We start from the raw sequence: 20,659 nt of genomic DNA, 5'->3' as shown, positions 1-20,659 counted from the left end.
TTTCAACTATACAAAGAGTTGATGTGAACTCTATTAAAGTGTTAAAATGACACTGTGGAGTGTGGACCCCTCCGGACACTTTAAAAGTGTTGAAATGAAACTCCAATAGAGTGGATTTGTTTCTGTTGATTTTGCTGTGTATGTATATTTTATAATGTTAAAGTGCACACCTTGATTTCTATTATAATAACATTATTAATGTATTTCTAATGTTATTAGACATGTCATTCTCATCACTGCTCCTAGATAACTTAGTGTTCCCTAGGTGGCCTCATCTATTTCACTTCGAGAATATCCACAAATAGGGAAGAACATTACCTTTATCTTTGTAATGTATACAATAATGATCATGAATGCGTTAAAAAGGGGACACAGTAATATAAACCATGTAATATTTCTTAACCAACTCGGGCCTAACTACAAAGGTACTCAGACAGAATACCGCTGCTGGGAAATTGCCGTTCTCAAGGTTGGACACACGAGGGCAGTCAAGCTCCATCCAGCACAACACACAACGCCACCTGAAACAGAAGGTAGGTTTGGGCTATTTTACAGACACAGCTCATTACTGTGCATTGTATTGTTCGGACATAATCACAATTAACGGCTCTTCTATAAAAACAAACTATGTAATATTCATAGCACTATATTTATACTAAAAATACAAAATTAATAACTAACCTTTTTATAATGTTGATAGAAAGCCTTTTACATCATTTACACACACAGATATATATATATATATATATATATATATATATATATATATATATATATATATATATCTCCTTTTCTCTCCATACCACGTTCTAATATTTAAACTGGACACACGAGGGCAGTCAAGCTCCATCCAGCACAAGACACAACGCCGGCTGGAACAGAAGGAAGATTTTGGCTACTGTACACAGACACAGCTCATCGGCGTTATTACTGTGCATTGTCTAGTTTTCATCTAAGGACAATACACGGCTCTTCTGCACTGTTCATCATCATCTATAAAAAACAAAAAACATTATGTAATATACATAGCAGTATATTTATCATAATAAAGTTCACTCATTAATAACGAATAATAAACATTTCTATATGTTGATAGAAATATAAAGCATTTATATATATATATATATATATGTCCCCTTCTCTTATCTAAATATTCCAACAGCCCAAGAAATAAAATTAGCTGTTTTCTGAGACGATGAAGTGACTCTTAAAAGAGCCTTTGTGTATATTAGACGGAGTTGTCGTTTAAGCGCGTTCTCCGCGAATACGGCAGGCCAGCTGAATATCCTTGAGAGAGATGGAGAAATGTGAAAAGCTAGCACTGTGGCTACGTGTTTCGCAACCATGAGCTGTATTACATTTTCCAAAGCAATTTAACACGCTGAGATGGGCAGTCCATAGGTAGTCGGTACCTAGCCGACCAAGGATTGGATTGCATAGCGATGGCGAGGTGGCTGAGAGGTTAAGGTGATGGACTGCTAATCCGTTGTGCTCTGCACGCATGGGTTCAAATCCCATTCTCGTCGCAAACTTGTTACTTTGCCTCCTCTTTCCAGCAATATCTGGGTTTGTTGCAGTCTGTCTCACGCCTACAAACAGGAAGCTTTGTACAGGTCCCTGAGCTAGCACTAGAGAGGGTGGAGAAATGTGAAAAGCTAGCACTGTGGCTATGTGTTTTGCGACCGTGAGCTGTATTTCAATGCTTTTTGGCCACAGCTGCTGTAAGGCTCTTGCGTCTCTGGAGGTCCGTCAACGCAGAACGCATTCCGCAGTCCAGACGACAGTGGCAAAGAACCTGCACCGAAACCACTTTATTGCTCCACACACCGGGATGTAATTTCATATGCGTGAGCTATGTCAGCAAGAGGTTAAGGTGATGAACTGCCAATCCGCTGGGCACAGCCCATGTGGGTTTGGATCCTATTTTTCTTGTAAAGACCTTGCTTAAGCGCATTCTGTAAAGGAAGCGTGCATGGTGCAGACATTGTTGACGTCTGCATGAGCAGTTAGTCTGAAGGGGAAATTAGGGTCAGGTGTTTTCAATCAACGGGATGACAATCAGGTGTGAGTGAGCACCCTGTCTTATTTGTAGAACAGGGATCTATCAATGTCTGATCTTCACAACACATGTTTGTGGAAGTGTATCATGGTATGAAAAAAGGACATTTGTGAGGATCTCAGAAAAAGAGTTGTTGATTCTCATCAGGCTGGAAAAGTTCAAAAAAATATCTCTAAAGTGTTTGGACTCCACCAATCCACAGTCAGACAGGTTGTGTACAAATGAAGGAAATTCACGAGCATGGTTACCCTCCCCAGGCGTGGTCAACCAACAAAGATCTCTCCAAGAGCAAGACATGTAATTGTCCACGAGGTCACAACGGATCCCAGGGTAACTTCTAATCAACTAAAGGCCTCTCTTGCATAGGCAAATGTTAATGTTCATGAGTCCACCATAATGAGTACACTGAACAATAATGGTGTGCATGGCAGGATTGCAAGGAGAAAGCCACTGCTTTCCATAAAGAACATTGCTTCCTGCATGCAGTTTGCTAAAGATCACATGGACAAGACACAAGGCTACTCGAAAAAAACGTTTTGTGGACAGGTGAGACCAAACTAGAACTTTTTGGTTTAAATGAGAAGGGTTATGTTTGGGGGAAGGAAAACACTGCATTCCAGCATAAGACCCGTATCCCATTTCTGAAAAATGGTGGTGGTAGCATTACAGTTTGGGCCTGTTTCACTGCATCTGGGCCAGGACGGCTTGCCATCATAGATGGAACAATGAATTCTGAATAATACCAGCAAATTCTAAAAGAAAATGTCAGGACATCTGTCCGTAAACTGGATCTCAAGAGAAAGTGGGCCGTGCAGCAAGACAACAACCCTAAGCACACAAGTCGTTCTACCAAAGAATGGTTAAAGAAGAATAAAGTCAATGTTTTGGAATGGCCAAGTCAAGGTCCTGACCTTAATCCAATAAAAATGCTGTGGAAGGACCTGAAGCAAGCACCTCATGAGAGGAAACCCACCCACATCCTAGAGATGAAACTGTACTGTAATGAGGGATGGGCTAAAATTCCTCCAAGCTGACGTGCAGGACTGATCAACAGTTACCGGAAACGTTTGTTTGCAGTTGTTGCTGCACACCGAGGTCACACCAGATACTGAAAGCAAAGGTTCACATACTTTTGCCACTCACAGGTATGCAATATTGGATCATTTTCATCAATAAATAAATGACCATGTGTAATATTTTTGTCTGGTTTCTTTAATTAGGTTCTCTTTATCTACTTTTAATACTTGTGTGAAAATCTTATGATGTTTTAGGTCCTGGTAATGAAGATGTATAGAAAGTTCTAAAAGGTTCACAAACCTTCAAGCACCACCGTAACTGGGATGTAAGGTCATGGCAGAAGAGCTCTTCCGCAAACACTACCGATGTGACTGTGGACCATGGGGTCTTAAGCCTAGATGAATCGCGTCCAAAAGACCACGCCTTAGCTCTGTCTTCAGCTGGAAATGGTTAGATGTCCCCGGCAGAGCTGGTTAAGTGAAAGGCACTTGAGTCTCACAACAGTCCATTTGTCGCGCCCATGCCAGATTTCTTGTTGTCCGGCGGAATGACCCGGTCACCTTCTTACCACGATTTAGGCTCCAGTCTCTTTGGGGGCGTGGGTTCAAATCCCACTGCTGCCAGGGTAGTTAGCTGAAAGTAGTTCTGCTTAACTTTCCCGGAGTGGAAAGTAGTTATGCTCAACTTTCCTTAATTTCTCCAGTTAATTCTCAGTGGTAGTCCTTATCACTACAGATGCAATATATTTTTCACCACATGTTGATTCCATGGCGCTGTTCCGAAGCTTGGTGTTTTCTTTTTTTTTTTTTTGAAGATCTACATTTTGAATTGCCTCCGCTACCGCGTAAACCAGTTAATACTTTATTGGCTTTATTTTTTCGGCTTTCATCTCTTTTTGTTTATTTCTTTTTTCCCCAGACAGCGATTAACATTCATCATTTTACCTGAGAATAAAAAGCGCTCTTAGGCGGCAGGTAAAGTGAACTATACACTTACATTTACATTTATTCATTTAGCAGACGCTTTTAACCAAAGCGACATATAAATAACAAAATTGCTTATTTACTCAAAAGAAACATTGGTATGTTATGAATATCATTTGAATGGTTTAAACTATATATGTAGTGTCAATTCAGGAATATAATTATACGTTCGTATGCCGAGTGAAATTTCTATTGTCTACTGTTCAGTGTCTGTTGTTTGTTCAGTAGTCAAACACACACTTAAAATAAAGTCTTTTGGTAAGAAGTGAGCAGATCACACAATTATGTTAGATTAAGTTAGAATATATTAGAGTAGATGTGTATCTTTTCAATAGTTGTATAATTAAATTTTGGGTCATTGATCTTTTACTCTAATATGAAACCTGTCAAGTTATTTTAAAAGAATCAGTGACCATAATTTTACTTTACAAAACATAATGCATAACTAAGTAAAATCTTTTTATATATTTATTTATGTTAATTGTTCATATCTATGGGTACTATTCAGGCCATCAGCATGAAGAAAAAAAAATCCCTGGGAGAATCAACGTGTCCTTCAGGAGAGGCCCATCAGGTCATTTACTTCGGGGCTCATCTGAAGAGTCAAGAAGCATTAAAGACAATCCTTCTTTGCAAGAGAAGTCAACACCTCAAAGAAAAGATGTGGTCAGGAACAATACAGCCTCCCGCTCCGTTCAATCCACCTGCTAGTGGTGTTCCTGAAGACGCACCTCTGACACAGGCAACAGTTGAGAAGACACCAAAAAAACAAATTAGATCCTGTTTAGCTTGTGGTCAGCCAAATTCTCATTACATGGGTGATGGCTCCTCTGTACATTTCTTTTAGCAGGCTGGTGATGTTAAATACTTCTACTGCTCCAGGAAAGTCTTTGAGGCATACTCTGCAGAGGGCCTTCTGGTCATCTGTGCAGGTTCTGCCACCAGCCACTAAAACAAGGACCCAATAGCCCTCATATCCACACTGGTTTCCCTGGAGCGGCAGGCAAATACATTTACTGTCCTTCTAAAGTGCTCTCCCTGTATCAGGCACAGGGAATGAATGCAGAGACGGCATGGGCAGAGTTTCAGCAGTCCTCATTCTATGAGGCTGAGAGGCAGAGGTGGATTGTTGAAAAGAGAAAATAACTTTGTTGTGAAACACAGAATTTAAGGTCTGTGCATGGCATGTCTGATTGCAAGCCAAGCACAAGGTTGGATTTTGCTAAATAGTTACAAATCCTGTGTAATACTGTTGTCCATGAATCTCATTCTACGTTTTCTGTGCTCTCGCTCGTGCTCGCTCTCTCTCTCTCTCTCTCTCTCTCTCTCTCTCTCTCTCTCTCTCTCTCTCTCTACCATTGTGGAATTGTGTATAGACAACATTGTATTTAAAAAAACAAAACAAAATTGTCCTGTGTATTTGTAAATATGTTTTATCTAGCTTGTATTTGTAAATGTTTTAAAATCTTAGTCCTTATTTGGAATACATTTTCAATAACTTACTATAACACACCCTGCATATATTATTTAGATAGTTATTTTAATTTTGACAAATTGTTAATTTCACATTCTTCTTTAACAGTTAATTTTACACACTGAAAGAGTATCGGAATAGTAAATGTTGACAATGCCGCTTTTAAAAAATTACATAGATACAATATGTAACAGATAAAATAATATAAATATTTGAACGGATGTTTTTACGTTAGGTTCGTCCGACCCTCCTCCTGGATTTTCCTTGCTTTCTATTGGCTAGTCAGCGCTCTACACCTACGTGTGACCGGCCCCCGCGTGGCAGGTGAGAATTCCGTGTGGTAGGTTAGAATTTGACCACTGAACCACCAATGCTTATCTTAAAGGATTAAGGACAATGCAGAGTGTGCTTTTCATTAAGTATTGTTCTGATTAAACAGATTGGTTTCAAAATAGAAAAGGAGCATCCTAAGTCTCTTGTATATTTCAGCAGCATGGAGTTGGTCTAGTTTGGGCAGAAATGATAAGGCTTGTAATGTTCTTTTGGTGAAGGCTTAACTTTCAAAATTCACTTCTGCATTGGCCGGGAATTGAACCCGGCTGTTATTGAGTATTGTGCTGTTCAGCAATTTGGTTTCAGATTTGAAAAGGAGAATCCTAAGTCTCCTCCTTATTTCAGCAGCAGTCACACACTATATTTCCAGATACTGTATAATATTATAATATCTCCTCTCTGCTCAACACGCATGTAATACAGTCTACATACCGTAGAGCAGTGTTTTTCAACCACTGTGCCGTGGCACACTAGTGTGTCGTGAGAGATCGTCAGGCGTGCCTTGAGAAATTGTCCAATTTCACTTAATCTTAAAATTCTTTTTTATTAAAATTTATTCATTATTATCTGCAAATAATAAGCCATTGTTGAGTGTCTGTGCTGTAATATAGTGACTGGCAGAGTAATGTAATATTCGTCCGGGTGGCAGCAGGTAATTGCCTCCTACCTTCTTAGAGACAAGAGAATTAGTGACGCATGCGACAGGTCGTGGTGGCAGTGATGGAGAAGTTTTTAAAAAGGAAAAATGCAAACTCTGAACTGGGCCCTGGACAAGACTGTGACCCAGGTGAAGGGCCTAGTATGAGTGGTGGTAAAAAGAAAGCAAAGACGGTGAGCTCGAGGCAATACAGCGAAAGTTATCTTTTGTTAGGATTTACTTTCACCAGCGATGAGATGACCCCGACTCCATTATGCTTGGTGTGTGGCGAGAAGCAGTCCAATAGCGCCATGGTGCCAAGCAAGCTTAAACACTATATCCAAACGAAACACTAGTCGCTTCAAAACAAGCCGATGGACTATTTTGTTTGTCTGTGTGAAAACACTGAAACAGGCAACATTAATGAGAAAAACCACAAAGGTAAATTAGAAAGCCCTCAAAGCTAGTTGCTGAACTTGTAGCTAAATGAAAAAAGTCCCACACTGTGGCAGAGACGTTAATACTACCTGCCCGCAAAGACACTGTCAACGAGATGCTCGGCCCTGACGCGGTTAAAGACATATCTAAACTCCCGCTCTCAGATAACACAATTGGCAGACGTATTGATGACATGTCTACAGACATCGAAAGCCATGTTTTGGAAAAGATACACATCAGTAGGAAATTTGTGTTGCAACTTGATGAGTCTACGGATATTCTCAGCTCTTGGCCAATGTGCATTTTGTGGATGAAGATGCCATTAGAGAAAACTTCCTATTTTGTAAGGCACTGCCAGAAAAAACAACAGGAGAGGAAATTTTTTGGGTCAAATTGGAATATCTTGACCAGGGAGGACTTACGTGGGAAAATTGCACAAGTGTTTGCACTGATGGAGCTGCAGCCATGGTCGGGCACACCTAAGGCTTTGTTAGCAGAGTGAAGGAAAGAAACCCAGATCTTATTGTTACACACTGTTTTCCGCACCGTGAGGCCTTCATGCAAAGACTTTACCAGCAGAACTAGTTCCTGTGGTGGATGATGTTGTGCACATAGGGAACTTTGTAAAGACACGACCTTTGAAAAGGTATATTTGCATCTTTGCGTGAGGAAATGTGAGCGGAGCATAAAGCCTTATTGCTCCATACGGTGGTTGTAGCGTGACAAGTTGCTGGCCCGTGTGTATGAGCTGTGGGAGGAACTTAAAGTGTTTCTGACAAACGAGAGGTCTGATTACTCAAATCTGTTTGCAAGTGATGAGTGGTGTGCAAAGCTGGCATACCTGGCAGATATATTTCATCATCTGAATGAACCGAACACACGGATGCAAGGCCGAAATGAGAACCTGCTTACAAGCATGGATAAAATAAATGGATTCCATTTAAAGGTGCACCTCTGGCAACAACATGTGCAAAGTGCCAACCTTGAGATGTTCCCACTCACAGAGGAACGGCAAGATCACCCTGCTGCAATGTGCGAGGTAATAGGTAAACATCTGTAAACTCTTGAGGAGAAGTTGTCATTTTATTTCTCTTCAGCCTCCACTGAATGCCTTGACTGCTATTGGAAAGGACATAACTTTACAGGAGCAGGAGGAACTAACTGAACTGAAACAAGATCGTGGTTTAAAGCTAAGATTTGCTGAACTTCCTTTGGACAGTTTTTGGTTGACTGCTCCCAAGGAGTTCCCCATTCCGGCCAACAAAGTTTTGACATTGCTCCCATTTTCCACAACATATGTGTGTGAGCTGAGCTTTTCAAGCCTAACTGCTATAAAAACTAAAAACAGAGAGAGACTGAAAGCTGGTGAAGAAGAGCTTTGTGTATGCCTTTCTTCAATTCCTGCCAGGATATCGGCTTTGTGTTCATCTAAACAGGCCCAGGTTTCACACTGAGTGAGTATAAATAAATTGAGAAACTATATTGTAATTATATATACTGTATTAGGCTACAGAGTGTCATTCTGTAACATTTTTGGTTGGTGCTGTGCCACAAGATTTTTTCAATGTAAAAAATGTGCCATGGCTCAAAAAAGATTGAAAAACACTGCGTTACACTACACAATTTAAGAAGCTACACTTACTTCTGCTTCCATTTTAACACTTTTCAGTTTTGGAGCAACAACAACAGCAACAACAGCAACAACAATAACAACAAAAAAGTGTTGGAACAAAATAAATCTTATTTTCCATTCCAGGTTGCAGGTATTCGCGGGTGCAATGCAACACTGTTCCACACACAAATAACTCTTTTGAATGGTTAAATGACTAAAATCAGAAAGCGCCACCAGCATATCTGACAAAGATGACTCATGAACTGGTTCTTTAATCACTAGCTGAAAACGACGTATTGAATTTACACAAACGCCAAATAACAAATACAAAATTCTACTTTCTCATGAATATGGTATAGTGCATTGCTTAATCAGCAGTTTTTCTTAGAAAGACAAGATATTTAAATTGAATGAATTTAATGAAATCACACATCAAGCTGTCTTTTCTAACAGAACATTAAATTTAGCATTAGCTCCCAGTTCCAGAAAGTTCTAGCCAGACATTCAGGGGGAAAGAATCAGAATAAAATGTAAAATAAAAAAAGTAGTGAAAGATGAAAGTGAAGGAATAAACGAGGGGTTTGTGTCTTAAAAGTTGTGTCTTAAAAGTTGAGTAATTAAAAACTAAAAAAAAAGCTGTGAGATTCAGCGTTTGTCACAACGATGCCAAACGCTCTGCGTCTCCCGACTATTTCTTTGGGATTGTTCCCAAACTGAGAAATCAAGGTTCTTCAGTCATGCTTCCCCCACAATCAAGCTTTGGAGTTGACTCCATATTCACAACGACTATAGAGTCGACTCCAAAGCTTGATTCCTTTGAATCGACTCTATTCCCATTACCTGGTATCTACGAATTGACACCAGGTATTAGGAATCGCCCTGTTAATCATGATAATGATCCTATGTACTTAATACTGTGGGTTGTTCCCCTAACCTTTAATTCGAGATTTGTGCTGAATTGATTCTTGGAACAGACTCATTCAGTGTTGCAATCGATTTCAGAATATTAGCAAGGGTTTGAATCGTTATCATTTCCCCTGCGTCCGTTTGTAGGAAGCTGCCTTAATCACGATGAACCCAGGCTACGCAGGCAGGACCGAGCTCCAGGACAACCTGGAGGCCGCTTCAGATCCGTCTCCATGATTGTGCCCGACCACGCCGTCATCGCAGAGGTGTGCTCGGGTGCCGTCATTCATTACATTATGTAATGAACGCAATAACGGATGTATTCTGGCGTGTTACAGAACCGTTTCACGTTGTCTTTTTTGCTGTAGGTGGACTTGTGAGCTGAGGGCTTCAAGTCCAGTGAGACTCTGGCGAAGAAGATGATTCAGCTGTATAAGCTGTGCAGCAAGCAGCTTTCCCGGCAGGACCACTACGACTTCAACATGAGAGTCGTCAACTCTGTTATCGTCATGGCCGGGTATGTCCGTCTACGAACAGGGTGAACATATTAGATTAGATTAGATTCATCCATTGTTTTTTCTAAATTGTTAATTAAAACTATCTATAAATGTAACAGATGTCTTGCTGGAATAAATCGAGCATGTGTGTGTGTGTGTGTGTGTGTGTGTGTGTGTGTGTGTGTGTGTGTGTGTGTGTGTGTGTGTGTGTGTGTGTGTGTGTGTGTGTGTGTGTGTGTGTGTGTGTGTGTGTGTGTGTGTGTGTGTGTGTGTGTGTGTGTGTGTGTGTGTGTGTGTGTGTGTGTTCCAGGTCTCTGATGCGAGAGGACCCACACCTGAGTGAGAACGTGGTGTTGATTAGAGCGCTACGATACTCCAACCTGCACAAGTTACTCAAGGATGACGCAGAACTTAAAATAAAATAAATTGATAAATAGTAAAGAACGCCAAAGCTTACATATGGAGTATCAAAGGTGTTGGCTCAAATTTAGCCTATTACCCAAAAACACTTAAAATTCAACTTAGAAGCCAATACTCACATCTACCTCTGAGCCCAGTTGGAGATAGAAAAAAACACCAGTTGTGAGTGAGAAGAAGCAAGGGTCCAGCTTTATTGGTTCCGTTCCACCACACGAGATCCACACCGATGAGAATTCCCAGAAGTGATCTGATACCCTGAGCTTAAGCTCCAGTATTTATATTGTATTTACCCAGTAAATAACCCATATGTTTCAAGAAGACTATATCACTACCAATAGGGTTAAAAAAGAGCTCATCTAGCTTACTATTATGTTCAAGAAAAGGGCTATTCCACTTGCACATAGAATCAAAACCAGGGGTTTTCAAATTACACATAAAATCAAAACTAAGGGATTTCTAATAACCCAGAAAATCAAAACCAAGGGATTCTACTAACCCAGAGAATCAAAACCAAGGGATTCTACTAACCCAGAGAATCAAAACCAAGGGATTTGAATAACCCGTAAAATCAAAAGTGGAGAGACAAAACATTATCATTATCACAGGATCACTGGAATCAGGCACTAGGAGGAAATTCCAGGACAAATTAGGAAATACAATTAACTGACATTTGCAAATTCTTTGCAACTAAAAAGCTGTAATTATATACTATATAACTTTTTTTTTAAAGCATTTGAAGTATATAACATTAGCACCTTGTAATGTTATACCAGATGAAAAGTAAAGAATCCTGGAACATCTGAACATCCATAATCTGAAAATCTTGAACCTAGTGTCAATCGAGTCAATCCAATCTTTGTGCGTTTAGCGGTATTCAGTCGGACCTCTTTCCTGGTGTGGGCGTCCCCGTGCATGACTACGGCGTGCTTCAGTCGAACATCGAGGCAGCTCTATGCGCCCGCTCCCTGCAGCCCGTCTCCAGCATGACCGCCAAGGTGATCCAGCTGTACGAAAACCACAGCGTACCGTGCCCTCGCTGACGCACTGCGCACCCTCCATGAGACAGAGGGCTGCAAGGTGAATCCCTTCTACAAGCCCATCGAGACCGACGTGCTCAACCCACAGTCAGTGAGCATGGACGAGCTGTATGGTGAAGACGACCCTCTCACACTGGAGTGGAGTGCCATCAAACTGTCCCTCGGCAGTGACACCGTCGACACGCACAAGTGGGTGGTGAGTGACGTACCTGTGGACGTGCCTGTGGATTGAGAAAATTACCTCCGTGTTGGACAACAACAAGACGCTCTGTCTGGCTAACGGTGAAAGGATCAAGCTCACACCTTCTACACACATGTTATTCGAGGTGTTACCCATCAGACACAGGTAGCATCGGTCCTAAAAACCATCACAAACAAGCACAAGCATGTCATTTCCAAGAAGATTTTTTTTTTACATTAAACGCGTTCCTGATGGAAAGGTCACACACAAACGTATCTTTAAGACTTCACTCTTTCACACGCCTATAACGAGCGATAAACGCATTCGAAGCATGTTATAAAGCCTCCGTAATGCATTACGCATAGTATTTAAATAAATATTATTATAATAACATGCACTACACTACATTATGAATTCTTAACATATTGTTAACACGTCTTTACTGTGAGCGGGATGATGACCAGACGCAGACAGGCTCCCGGGTACTCATATCCGTAGACGTACTGATACAGAGCCATTCTGGCCACGCACTTATCCAGATCCACGTCCCAGTATTAGCACAGCTGCTTCTGCCACTCAAAGTTACTGCTCGAGTCCACCTACGTGAACACATACAAAATGACATGTGATATATATATACGGTCTCACTGTACACGAATTGGGCATTCTCGCTGACGATATAGCGTGGATAGTTTATAATGAGTGCGTTCATACTGTATAAACCTGGGAACTGATTTGCATATGCACTGCTGTCAGAGCTGCAGTTATTTTTAAAAGATTTATTAACAGCTTCTGACCAATCAGATCTGACCACACCCATGATTCCCTTCGCTCTGAAGAGAAGGTGTGTAGCCATCTGTACCCTTTCATTGACGAGCTCGGTGACGATGTCTCTGGTGTGGACATCCACAGTAATGAGAGCTGTGATGATGCTCTGATGTATTTTGGGTAAGTTACCCAAGAGTGGCCAACACATTCAGCCTCTGTATAAATACAGACACACACACACACAGAGTAATACCCGTACATTACCACATATTACACCATACACCATTATGTCATGTAATCAGAGAAGGAAATCTGAACTACAGTTCCCAGCAGCCACTGCATCACAGTCACATGACCACCTGCACCTGGATCACATTCCTAGTAAGCACTTGTGTATTTAGCCACAGTTTTCACTGCACTCTTTGTCTCACGTTTGTCTTTCTTTACCTTTGTCCCTGGTGCTGTGTTTTTCTCTTTGGTTTATGTTTAGTCTTTGCCACAGTGATTTGCCCCAATGTCAGTGTCTTTTGTATTTTGTTTAGTTCTTTATTAAACTTGAAAAATCTGCACTTGCATCCGTCTCAACCTCCATATCGTGACACAAAAATATAAATATAATATAATATTATATATAAAATGTGTGTGGGGGTATATATTAATAGAGAGAAAGGCATTTCTTCTCAGGGGGGAGGGGAGTAATCAATAGGAAGAAGGATCTGAGAGGGAACATGGACAAAATTAATGGAACTTTTTCCTGGTTCGGCCCTAAATTTGGGGCAGATTCAATTTCATCTGTACAAGTTGGACAATAGGGATGGGGAACATAGATCCAGTACCCTTAAACCCAATTAGAACTTCTATTCCAACCATTAAAACCAGTTTTTATCTTGAAATCTAGGGGCTTACCCAAACAATAAACTCTAATCACCTAATTTTTAACCAATAAAAACTCCTTTTTCCAATGTTGAAACTTAGGGGCCAACCCTAACCCTGAACTTAACCATCAGAAACAAATAATATGTTCTCTAAACCGATCCTCCAACCCCCAATAGTTAACCTCACCTAGAACGTCTTACATTTAGACAGATATTTTTTTTAAAGTCTTTAATTTATTTATTCATTTTCATATGGTTCATTTACATGTGATTCATTTACGTTGATTCATTTTCATGTGATTCATTTTCATGAGATTCATGAAAATTATTTTTTTTTTAAAGTGGCAGAATTCGTTTTTAACACAATATATAGATTAAAAAAATGATATCAGTTGTATAAAAAAATGGAAAATAAATTATATTTTCTCATAGAATGTTAAATACATATAGAGGAATATATACAGAATGAAGGACAAGGTTTTGTGCCTGTGCCACCTCCCACACCAATGAGTGTTGGGTTGAGTCATCCCCTAACCTAACCCTGCCTGAGCCTTTTTATTAAAGGTGTTTAATTTAGTTTGATGTGGTTTAGTTTGTTAGAATGTGAATTTATCCGTTATATGTAGGCTAGCTAACTGCGTAGTTAACTAACGTTAGTCAGCTGACAAGAAAAATATCAGACTTTTTCCTCATCCCCTGCCTGTCCAAACCCTGCCTCCTCTACATCAGATGCCGACGATGTTGAGACCAACTCGACCAGTGAAAGTTCCCAAGTGACATTTGAGTCATCCCAGCCCGTTTCAATCGGTGTGCAATCTTTTACAGATGATGACAGCCAAGCGCAGCGAGTTGAGTCTTCTCCCGTCCCTGCGGCTCTCATCCCGACAAGACAGTTTAAATCAGCTTGGCTACAAGAGTTCGCCTGGTTACGTTATGACAAAGGGAAAATGTACTGCACCTTTTGTGCTAAAGCAGGACAAGATATTGCTGGTAAAACAGAGTTCATTACCAGTTCGAGTCATTTTAAAAAAGAAACCGTAAAGAAGCATGGAGACAGTACAAAACATGAGACCGCCAGGGATTGTGTCATTGCTAGGTCTGCCCCTCGTGCCACCCCAATCGTGAAAGCAGTGCAATGTGCTAGTGATAAAGTCGCTGAGAAAGAGATGAGGGAATTGAAAATAAAATTCAATGCAGCCTACATGACTCTGAGCCTGAATAAGCAGGAATTTAATAAAAAAGTGAAAAAAGAAACAAATGACTGCACATTTAAGTATTTACGATAATATGATTCAAGATGGGGGCAGCACTGCTACTGTTGGGCCCTTGAGCAAGGCCCTTAACCCTCTCTACTCCAGGGGCGCTGTATCATGGCTGACCCTGTGCTCTGACCCCAACTTCCTAACAACCTGGGATATGCAAAGAAAAGAATTTCATTGTGCTGTAATGTATATGTGATCAATAAAGACTCATTATTATTATTATTATTATTATTATTATTATTATTATTATTATTATATTATGACGTACTGAACATTGCACATATTGCACACTGTGTCTACTACTTTTATCTACTATCCACAGTCCAAAGGCTGTGGAGCTAGAAGGCTATGTGTGGGAATGACAAAAGATTTTTAAAAATAAAATAAAAAATGTATCAATACATGAAATTAGATTACACAATGTAGTTGAGGTTTACATGAATAAGCAGAAATGTAATCATGCTTATCTTTCCTATAGCACAAATGAAAAGCCCTCTCTAGAAGAGCAGATTTGTCAAATGAAACTTTTTCCTTCTTATCCACTGCTACGGTAAACTAAAGAGTAGATATTCAAATGACACTGCTAAATATGACTAGCATTAGCTACGTGTACTAGTGCAAAATAGTCCATCAAATGTATTAGCAGGTGTAGCCTATACACGAGTCCACTATCGGTCATATCACAATTGAGAACATGCCCCAAATTCATTGCTTTAGTAGAATTTAATGGTAAGTGAAATGACAATCACATTGTAATGTCCTTAGTATTTGTTCAGTCTACAGGTCCTCTAACACTGTTAAATGAATAAATGTAAATGTACTATGACGTAAATTTTGTTTTAAATCAATTAATTCAGAAATTACACACAATATTAAGTTGATGTAATTATCAACATTATTATGTCAACACAACTCATCAAAATAATGTGTACAACTTTAAATATTTAATTAATTCAATAAATTAGAATTTTTATCTTGCAACCACACATTAAATTTAGATTGTGGGGGTTTGTTTTGTATAGCTCCGCTTTTAGAAAATACACGATGGTTGAATGTGAACATAAATGAGCAGAATGTAAGCTTGTGAAATAAATTAAACTTTATTGATTGCACTTTTGAGAAAATGGCATGACTTTGAATAAAAATTTACTGAAATAAATACTCTAAAACATTGATATACCCGAAGAAATGTTAAAAAAAAAAAAAAAAGTTTTTACATACCTTCTAAATAGGTCCCTTTAGGAGGTAAACGTTTTAAAGACGGTGTTTTATAAGAAACGCGCGTATTACATGCCTTCTAAACCTAACCCTTTAGGATGTAAAATAAAAATTTCTACAGTCCTTCAAGGCTGTATGATGTCGTTGTTCTCTTTTACTGAAAGAAAGGTCAAAACCTTCAGTGTTATTTGTTGTGAAGACTGAAGTGACAATATGTCTGAAGAAAATGAAAATATGTATTACATATCCTACCTTCTAACCAGGTTAATTTAAGGGTGAAAAACCTTTTTTAAAGACGGTGTTTTAAAAGAGTCGTGCATTTTGTTTAAACTATAAACAAGATTTCAGAAAATGGTTCACCAACGAGGATACTTACACAGAACTGTCGCTAAATACATAAGCTTTTGTCTATGCTTTGACATCCCATGTCCCAGCAGTACATTTATGACCTCTGATGACCATGTGGGTGTGCGGGGGTGGGTGTGAGAGAGAGAGACACACAGGTGTTCTTTCGGGGGTTTTGCTGACCAGAATTCTTACAAATGTGTTTGTTAACGAATTAAAGGGAGTCATTTGTCTCAGTGTTAAAATAATGGTTAAGACGTTGTGGTTAAAACACAGAAGAAACTCTGCAACTATCTGTTACAATGTCTGCTCTGAGAAATCCTAATACCCTTAGAAGATTGCTGTGTATTCACCAACAAGAGGACCTGTTGAAATGAGAGAGGACCTGACTTTTGCTCCAAAAAAAAAAAAAAACCAAGAGGTTAGATTGACAAATTATTAATGAAGGTAATGTAAAGTCGTTGTTGTTTAACCCTGAGCAGGGCGTCAACAGCTCCAAAGATCGTGTCTTAAGTCCGAGGGTTTAGTTAGGAGGTAGAAAAACATTTAAAGACGGTGTTTTAAAAGAAACAAGTTTTTCATCCTTAATGGTAAAAAAGAAAAATGGCTGTACTCCAATATGAAATAAAACGGTGGAGACACACTGAGTACACTTCTGTTCCACAGTCTATAAGGATCCCAAAACTTCATGTAGTGTGGAAAAATATATACACCCTCCATGACTACGTTACTTAAGGTTTAAACATTATTATTTTGTGATGGCAGCAAGACAAAACGGTTGTGCATTTGGTATGTGGTGATTTTAGAATTAGGCCCCAAATGTCAATTATGATTTGTGTATGGCTTCGTCAGGCAAAGATCACGATGGTATGGAAAGAGTATACAAGAGTAATTGGGGTGATCTAATGCTTAGGACTTGTACAGTACTTCAGCTCGGGAACGTCCCACCATGGCGTTCAGAGAGGCGTTATCTAAGGTACACGTATATATAATATAGATCAGATCTATATTAGAAGGCGGTGTGGTATAACGTGAATCAGCAATAAAGTTCTCAGCTTGAGTTGTTTTGTTTGCGTGTAAAGTATACAGACAGAGGATATTTCACTGAGGTTATGTTAATGAAAAGGCTGTGCCTATTGTACAGGATTGTTGTGATTGTCGTGCAGCTCTTGTAAGATGTGGTAAGGAAATTTGTGAAATACAAACACAAAGAAGTGGTGGTTGCTTCGGATTAAGAAGAAAAAAACCTGCCAAATTGATACGAGTGTAATATAAACAAATGTTTGTGATGCCTGTGAAAGTCTTTCAAAAGTGAATCTGTAGGTAGTTTCCCTTCTGAAGACTGGAGCGAGTAAACACTCCTCAGGCACTGCAGAGTTTTTGTGGAGTGTGTGTACATTTTTGGACCAAGTGTGGTCCTCTCTCAGATTGTTTGCAGTTCCTCCGGTGTAAACTATAACACGTATAGTTTATAACAAGTATAGTTTACACACGTTAAAGACTTAACGATCCTTGCTATTCCGTAGACGTGTGCCAATAATCAATTCCTCAACGTATCACACTGTTTAACACGCACAACAACAAAAAAAAAAATCAATGAGTGTTTTTGTACTCGGGAGCAGCAGGCGAGTCATGGGTGGCAGGTGCGTTGTGCGTTAGCAGAGGGCTTGAGTGTTTAGATGGATCCAAAATGGTGGCTGAGTTTTATGTATTATTAGGGAGCTCATCATGGTCAGGTTGTCCGGATTGGACAGGAGCACATTTCAGCAGGTGAGGACGCTACGCTGAAGGTGATCCGTGTACAGGAGCAGTAAGGAGGGATAGATGTTGCAGAGGGATAGATTCCACCAGTTTCTTATCGATGGAGGAATTCGAGGACGCTGCACGAGTCGCTCTGTAGAAGTGCTCGTCTCTTTGACCTGATTTTCCTGCATTGTAGGGAGCCGTGGTGGATGTGATGGTGTATTTGGAAGTACAAGATTGAGATTTTCCTGGTTCAGAAGCTGTATGTCCAATATCTGACTAGGTTTAGACTCGCCAGGTAGAGCGTAGGGGTTCGGAATGAGGGCTTGGTTTTTCTTCAGGCTCCCTCTCTTCTTCCTGAGGTTCGGCTCGGACTTCTCCTCAGGGACCGATGGGTACTGGACCATAATGGTGGGTTTCTGGCGGAGGTCTTGGTGTGTATGAGGCTCGGTGGCCATGATGGTGCGAGCACTGTGCATTCTCTGAGGGAGTTTGGGGCCGGGCTCGCCGTGCTTCTTCTTCCAGCGCTTCAGCTGCGTGCGTTGCTCACGTTCCACGTCCTGTGCCGATACCTGCAACTCCAGAACATACAGCAAAAATCAGTCACAAAAATGAACTGGAATAGAATGTCATTCTACTGTACTTAATGTGTTAGAATGGGCTTCATTACAACGTCATGTAAAAGACGATGATAAATATTTATGAACGCTAATTTTGTAGAAATACGAAGGTGATGATGGATAAAACATGCTTGATCACCATGGCATGGACTCGCATAGTTACAGTAATGACAGGAAATGTTACAGTAGTGAGAGACCCATCATCATCATCCTCCTCCTCCTTCTCTCTGTTGTGTTACCTGGAGCACGAAGAAGCCCTCCTGCATGTATCTAGGCTCAATCGCTCTGAGGACCTCCATGGTCTCATACTGACCCGGACAGGCCTTGAGCTTATCCCGAGTACCCAGCATGGACGTCAACACCACCAAACCCACACAGAATATCATTTTCACTCCTACACAAAGAAAGAATGAGAGAGAGAATCAACACAGAAAGAAAAGAAGGACAAGTGTGTGTTTGTGTCTGACCGTCACACAGGAACATGTCCCACACTCTGAGGACCGAGGCCCAGGGCAGAGTTCTGGAGAAGGCGCACATGAACCACTCCATCATGTAGAGCACCGGCTCGATCTTGTGCTTGTCCAGGTGCCGATACGCCACAGAACACACTCGCTTCACAGCGCATGCAGGATCTCGCCGTCCAGCTGAACCGCCTCCTGCACACATAACGGTTCACAATAAGCGATATAACTTGCTGTTAATAACACAAAACAACTGTTCTCCTACACAGAGAAGCCCTGTTTCTAATAATACACTGTGCAGTGCAGAAATCAGGGAGGAAGAAATAAAACACGTAAAATTACAAATCAAAACTACAGCTCACACTAAAATACATAAACACACACTCACAATAATATAGAACATTAAACCTTAAAGAAAAAACTAAACAAAACTGCCTCATGAACACAGCAACACATACACACAAACACAAGATGGCGGTGTTGAGTCGCCTCGTACAGCGGAGCAGGGTGGGGTTTGTAGCTCCGATATATAATTTCTAACAGACCTTATGATCTGTGTGGCGTTACAAAACTAAATTACCGAGTGCGAATGTTTCCTCTACAACTTCAGACTGAACTGAACTACATTCGCTTCAGTCAGATTTCAGTTTTTCACTTTTTCACGCCTGCAATCCACGGATACACAACTATAGCCGTTTTAAAAACGTGCATTCAGTCCGGTTTCTCGTTTCTACTGTACTTCTATATTCCAATTTATTTAACTAGGCCTGTAAAAAGAAAAAAAAACCCCAAACACATGGCAAATGGTACTTCTCAGCTTAATTTGATTGGTGAACAAATACAGTGATGTCAGTTGATCCTAAATGTTTCTTTCCCAACAAAATAGAAGGTTTAACAAATAAAAAAATGTAATTTCTCAGGAAGTTATTCAGTGAAGTAACAATGAACTATTTTGGCCCTTCAAAGCTATTCAGTGATGAATGTAGCCACCCTTCTTTTCAATAACCGCCATGAGCCTTCCATTGAATGTCAGTTTCTTGATCTGTTCATGATCCATTTTAGCTGAATGGAGCATTGCCCTGCATAAAGATCATGGTCTTCTTGAACGTTGCTGACTTCTTCCTGTACCATTGTTGAAGAAAGGATCTTCTACAAACTGGCAGTAGATTTGGGAGTTCATTTTCAGTCCATCTTTAACCAGACGGAAAAGGTCCATCTGCTCCATCTATAGTCACTCTTATTTCATCGGTCCATGAAACCTATAAGGAACGGTCTTCAGGTATTTCTTGGCCCAGTCATGATGCTTCAGCTTGTAAGTCTTATGCAGTGGCGGTTGTATTTCAGCCTTCCTTACTGTAGCCATGTCTCTGAGCACTTGCCACCTTGTATTTCTGGACACTCGTGGAAGGTTGCAGTTCTGAAACATGGTGGCGGTGCTGGCTAATGGGTTCTCTCACGTTTTATTCTTCTTAAGTCTTTTGCAGTCAACTAGCGCCTTTTCTTCTCTGCGTTTTTTTGCCCCCTGTTGAGTATTCATCACAAAGCATTTTTGTTGGGAGGTCACGCCTCAATAATTTTGCGATCGTCAGTGTGCTGCAGCCCCTTGATAGGCATTTTACAATTTCTGAACTCTTTTTTTTGGCCCATTTTCCTGAATTGGAGAAGCTAATAATTATGCAAACCTTATATAGGATGTTAATCACTTTAAGGTGTAGTGTTTATATGTGGTCCTGTAAGTTTACAGTGCAGTACAGTCTGGGAATTTTCCTGAAT

At 40.2% G+C, this 20,659-nt stretch overlaps 1 protein-coding gene, 1 long non-coding RNA gene and 1 other non-coding gene across 3 annotated transcripts; 2 read left to right on the top strand and 1 right to left on the bottom strand.

The window, feature by feature from the left end:
* Positions 1-458: 458 nt before the first annotated feature.
* LOC128630827 (uncharacterized) lies at positions 459-12,935 on the top strand. Its single transcript, XR_008395048.1, has 3 exons — positions 459-533; positions 9,607-9,976; positions 10,267-12,935. It is a non-coding gene; the product is annotated as an uncharacterized LOC128630827 (long non-coding RNA).
* Positions 1,445-1,526, top strand: trnas-gcu (transfer RNA serine (anticodon GCU)). The gene has a single exon. It is a non-coding gene; the product is annotated as a tRNA-Ser (tRNA).
* A 2,482-nt stretch (positions 12,936-15,417) lies between the features above and the next one.
* On the bottom strand, positions 15,418-20,111 carry LOC108262568 (TBC1 domain family member 10A). Its single transcript, XM_053679090.1, has 4 exons — positions 20,015-20,111; positions 18,893-19,081; positions 18,665-18,819; positions 15,418-18,383 (listed from the first exon to the last, which is right to left on the bottom strand). Exons 1-4 carry the CDS (start codon positions 20,109-20,111, stop codon positions 17,826-17,828), a joined length of 999 nt encoding a protein of 332 aa, XP_053535065.1. The 3' UTR covers positions 15,418-17,825.
* Positions 20,112-20,659: the final 548 nt, after the last annotated feature.

Source organism: Ictalurus punctatus, unplaced genomic scaffold, assembly GCF_001660625.3.
Source record: "Ictalurus punctatus breed USDA103 unplaced genomic scaffold, Coco_2.0 Super-Scaffold_100068, whole genome shotgun sequence".
Classification (NCBI taxonomy): Eukaryota; Metazoa; Chordata; class Actinopteri; order Siluriformes; family Ictaluridae; genus Ictalurus; species Ictalurus punctatus.
The sequence above is the reverse complement of the archived record's forward strand: the minus strand, read 5'-3'. Positions and strand labels throughout refer to the sequence as shown.

What these genes read in the sequence shown, in the direction of transcription:
- LOC108262568 (XM_053679090.1), bottom strand. Translation starts at nt 20,111, where the DNA reads ATGGAGCAGATGGACCTTTTCCGTCTGGTTAAAGATGGACTGAAAATG. An exon ending in AGATCCTTTCTTCAACAATG is followed by an intron (nt 19,082 to 20,014) that starts GTACAGGAAGAA and finishes TTATGTGTGCAG; the next exon opens with GAGGCGGTTCAGCTGGACGG. An exon ending in AGGGCTTCTTCGTGCTCCAG is followed by an intron (nt 18,384 to 18,664) that starts GTAACACAACAG and finishes TATGTTCTGGAG; the next exon opens with TTGCAGGTATCGGCACAGGA.